This window comes from Hyla sarda, chromosome 8, assembly GCF_029499605.1.
Source record: "Hyla sarda isolate aHylSar1 chromosome 8, aHylSar1.hap1, whole genome shotgun sequence".
NCBI lineage: Eukaryota > Metazoa > Chordata > Amphibia > Anura > Hylidae > Hyla > Hyla sarda.
The window spans coordinates 222,709,464-222,714,463 of NC_079196.1; the positions used below are offsets into that span (position 1 = coordinate 222,709,464).

The 5,000-nt window shown below is 50.6% G+C and overlaps 1 protein-coding gene across 1 annotated transcript in view; it reads left to right on the forward strand.

Moving 5' to 3' along the window:
• The window catches only part of MTO1 (mitochondrial tRNA translation optimization 1), a 27,247-nt gene that overhangs the window by 1,637 nt on the left and 20,610 nt on the right, over positions 1-5,000 (forward strand). Inside the window, exons 2-4 of the mRNA XM_056534659.1 lie at positions 826-1,027; positions 1,945-2,144; positions 4,649-4,766. Of these exons, the coding sequence (XP_056390634.1) occupies positions 826-1,027; positions 1,945-2,144; positions 4,649-4,766 (520 nt within the window). The remainder of the gene's footprint in view (positions 1-825; positions 1,028-1,944; positions 2,145-4,648; positions 4,767-5,000) is intronic.

Sequence of the window (5,000 nt, forward strand, 5' to 3'; positions counted from 1 at the left end):
GGTGATACGTGATAGGATTAGATACAGCAGCTCAGAAGACAGGGTGATACGTGATAGGATTAGATACAGCAGCTCAGAAGACAGGGTGATACGTGATAGGATTAGATACAGCTGCTCAGAAGACAGGGTGATACGTGATAGGATTAGATACAGCTGCTCGATAGGCAGTGATACATGATAGGATTAGATACAGTGTGATACAGAATACGATTAGATACAGCAACTTGACAGACAGTATGATACATGATTGACTCAGACAGTACCGTAGCTCAGGCAGTATCTCACAGAATAAGCTTAGATACAGAAGCACAGTAGACAGTATCACAGATATGGATTAGATACAGTGGCTCGGCAGACAGTGTGATACATTTTACGATTAGATACGGCAGCTCAGTAGACAGTATCACAGATAGGATTAGATAACCTGCTTGGCAGACAGTGTAATACTTGATTGACTTAAATACAGAAGCCCAGACAGTATCTCACAGAATAAGCTTAGATACACCAGATGCAATGATAACATGATAAGCTTAGAAACAATAGCTGAGAATACAGGTATATATATAATTAGTAGTAGACTTAGATACACCAGCTCAGCAGACTGTTTAGATACAGAGTTCAGCCATTCTCAGTACTTAGAGCAGTGTTTTGCAACCAGGGTGCCTCCAGCATTTGCAAAACTACAACTCCCAGCATGCCCAGACAGCCAACGGCTGTCCGGGCATGCTGGGAGTTGTAGTTTTGCAACAGCTGGAGGCACTCTGTTTGGGAAACATGGATATGCAGTTGGTCATTGGGGGGGTCCTCACTATCTCTCTCTTGCAGTGGATCCTCCATCATGGCGCTCGCTCTTCCTTCTCCCGGATGTCCAGACGCGCTCTCGGCTCAGCCCCAAGTGGCGAGGAGGCGGTGGCACAATACAATGTGGTGGTTGTGGGCGGAGGACACGCGGGCACGGAGGCTGCTGCAGCTGCTGCCCGCGCCGGTGCCAGGACCCTGCTCATAACACACAAGGCGGAGACTATAGGTAACTACATCTGCTGCAGGTCACATGACCCACACACGCCATCACATAATCCGCACTGCAGGTCACATGACCCACACACGCCATCACATAATCCGCACTGCAGGTCACATGACCCACACACGCCATCACACAACCTGCACTGCAGGTCACATGACCCACACACGCCATCACACAACCTGCACTGCAGGTCACATGACCTACACACGCCATCACATAACCTGCACTGTGGGTCACGTGACCCTCATACGCCATCATACAACCTGCACTGTGGGTCACGTGACCCTTACACACCATCACACAACCCGCTCTGTGGGTCACATGACCCTCATACGCCATCATACAACCTGCACTGTGGGTCACGTGACCCTTACACACTATCACACAACCCGCACTGTGGGTCACATGATCCACACACACATCACACAACCCACACTGCAGGTCACATGACCCACACACGCCATCACACAACCTGCACTGTGGGTCACATGATCCACACACACATCACACAACCCACACTGCAGGTCACATGACCCACACACACCATCACACAACCCACACTGCAGGTCACATGACCCACATACGCCATCATACAACCCGCACTGTGGGTCACGTGACCCTTACACGCCATCACATAACCTGCACTGTGGGTCACATGACCTACACACGCCATCATACAACCCGCACTGTGGGTCACATGACCTACACACGCCATCATACAACCCGCACTGTGGGTCACATGACCTACACACGCCATCACACAACCCGCACTGTGGGTCACATGACCTACACACGCCATCACATAACCTGCACTGCAGGTCACATGACCCACACACGTCATCACACAACCTGCACTGTGGGTCACATGACCAGGCTGGGCTCTCTCCCCGCATCTAATGTCATCTCTGTACACCCTCTAGGGCAGATGTCCTGTAACCCGTCCTTCGGGGGCATCGGTAAGGGTCACCTGATGAGAGAAGTGGATGCTCTGGACGGCGTTTGCGGGAGGATCTGCGACCTCTCTGGGATCCACTACAAGGTCTTAAACCGGCGCAAGGGCCCCGCTGTTTGGGGTCTGCGAGCTCAGATCGACAGGAAGTTATACAAGCAGAACCTGCAGGTAGGTGTGTTACCAGTAGGTGGCAGTGTGCTGATGTGTATAGTGTATGCAGCAGAACCTGCAGGTAGGTGTGTTACCAGTAGGTGGCAGTGTGCTGATGTGTATAGTGTATGCAGCAGAACCTGCAGGAGGTGTGTTACCAGTAGATGGCAGTGTGCTGATGTGTATAGTGTATGCAGCAGAACCTGCAGGTGGGTGTGTTACCAGTAGATGGCAGTGTGCTGATGTGTATAGTGTATGCAGCAGAACCTGCAGGTGGGTGTGTTACCAGTAGGTGGCAGTGTGCTGATGTGTATAGTGTATGCAGCAGAACCTGCAGGTAGGTGTGTTACCAGTAGGTGGCAGTGTGCTGATGTGTATAGTGTATGCAGCAGAACCTGCAGGTGGGTGTGTTACCAGTAGATGGCAGTGTGCTGATGTGTATAGTGTATGCAGCAGAACCTGCAGGTAGGTGTGTTACCAGTAGATGGCAGTGTGCTGATGTGTATAGTGTATGCAGCAGAACCTGCAGGTAGGTGTGTTACCAGTAGGTGGCAGTGTGCTGATGTGTATAGTGTATGCAGCAGAACCTGCAGGTAGGTGTGTTACCAGTAGATGGCAGTGTGCTGGTGTGTATAGTGTATGCAGCAGAACCTGCAGGTGGGTGTGTTACCAGTAGGTGGCAGTGTGCTGATGTGTATAGTGTATGCAGCAGAACCTGCAGGAAGGTGTGTTACCAGTAGGTGGCAGTGTGTTGATGTGTATAGTGTATGCAGCAGAACCTGCAGGTGGGTGTGTTACCAGTAGGTGGCAGTGTGTTGATGTGTATAGTGTATGCAGCAGAACCTGCAGGTGGGTGTGTTACCAGTAGGTGGCAGTGTGTTGATGTGTATAGTGTATGCAGCAGAACCTGCAGGTGGGTGTGTTACCAGTAGGTGGCAGTGTGCTGGTGTGTATAGTGTATGCAGCAGAACCTGCAGGTGGGTGTGTTACCAGTAGATGGCAGTGTGCTGATGTTTATAGTGTATGCAGCAGAACCTGCAGGTAGGTGTGTTACCAGTAGATGGCAGTGTGCTGATGTGTATAGTGTATGCAGCAGAACCTGCAGGTAGGTGTGTTACCAGTAGGTGGCAGTGTGCTGGTGTGTAGTGTATGCAGCAGAACCTGCAGGTGGGTGTGTTACCAGTAGATGGCAGTGTGCTGGTGTGTATAGTGTATGTAGCAGAACCTGCAGGTAGGTGTGTTACCAGTAGATGGCAGTGTGCTGATGTGTATAGTGTATGCAGCAGAACCTGCAGGTAGGTGTGTTACCAGTAGATGGCAGTGTGCTGATGTGTATAGTGTATGCAGCAGAACCTGCAGGTGGGTGTGTTACCAGTAGGTGGCAGTGTGCTGGTGTGTATAGTGTATGCAGCAGAACCTGCAGGTAGGTGTGTTACCAGTAGATGGCAGTGTGCTGATGTGTATAGTGTATGCAGCAGAACCTGCAGGTGGGTGTGTTACCAGTAGGTGGCAGTGTGCTGATGTGTATAGTGTATGCAGCAGAACCTGCAGGTAGGTGTGTTACCAGTAGATGGCAGTGTACTGGTGTGTATAGTGTATGCAGCAGAACCTGCAGGTGGGTGTGTTACCAGTAGATGGCAGTGTGCTGATGTGTATAGTGTATGCAGCAGAACCTGCAGGTGGGTGTGTTACCAGTAGGTGGCAGTGTGCTGATGTGTATAGTGTATGCAGCAGAACCTGCAGGTAGGTGTGTTACCAGTAGATGGCAGTGTACTGGTGTGTATAGTGTATGCAGCAGAACCTGTAGGTGGGTGTGTTACCAGTAGGTGGCAGTGTGCTGATGTGTATAGTGTATGCAGCAGAACCTGCAGGTGGGTGTGTTACCAGTAGATGGCAGTGTGCTGATGTGTATAGTGTATGCAGCAGAACCTGCAGGTAGGTGTGTTACCAGTAGATGGCAGTGTGCTGGTGTGTATAGTGTATGCAGCAGAACCTGCAGGTGGGTGTGTTACCAGTAGATGGCAGTGTGCTGATGTGTATAGTGTATGCAGCAGAACCTGCAGGTAGGTGTGTTACCAGTAGATGGCAGTGTGCTGATGTGTATAGTGTATGCAGCAGAACCTGCAGGTAGGTGTGTTACCAGTAGATGGCAGTGTGCTGATGTGTATAGTGTATGCAGCAGAACCTGCAGGTGGGTGTGTTACCAGTAGATGGCAGTGTGCTGATGTGTATAGTGTATGCAGCAGAACCTGCAGGTAGGTGTGTTACCAGTAGATGGCAGTGTGCTGATGTGTATAGTGTATGCAGCAGAACCTGCAGGTGGGTGTGTTACCAGTAGATGGCAGTGTGCTGATGTGTATAGTGTATGCAGTGCTTCCCAACCAGGGTGCCCCAGCTGTTGCAAAACTACAACCGTTGGCTGTCCGGGCATGCTGGGAGTTGTAGTTTTGTAACACCTGCAGGCACCCTGGTTGGGAAACACTGCTGTATACATATTTGCTGTATCCTTATACTACGAACAGAAGGAGATCCTGAACACACCGGGTCTCACTATAACGGAGGGGTCCGTAGAAGACCTAATCCTGGACGCCCCAGACTCCGCCCATCCTGGGAAGTGTCAAGTCAGCGGAGTCATTTTGGGTAAGTGTTATCCCCACGTTTACCCTCATCTCATTGGTTGTTGTATTCCTGAGCTGGACATGGAGAGATCAGACTTCCTGCTGAGCAGCCAATCAGAACAAACAGAGCTGAAGTGTAAAGCATGGAGGACGAACAGAACACTAGACTGCAACAAAAGCCCTAGGACAGTGTTTACAACCAGGGTGCCTCCAGCTGTTGCAAAACTACAACTCCCAGCATGTCCAGACAGCCAAG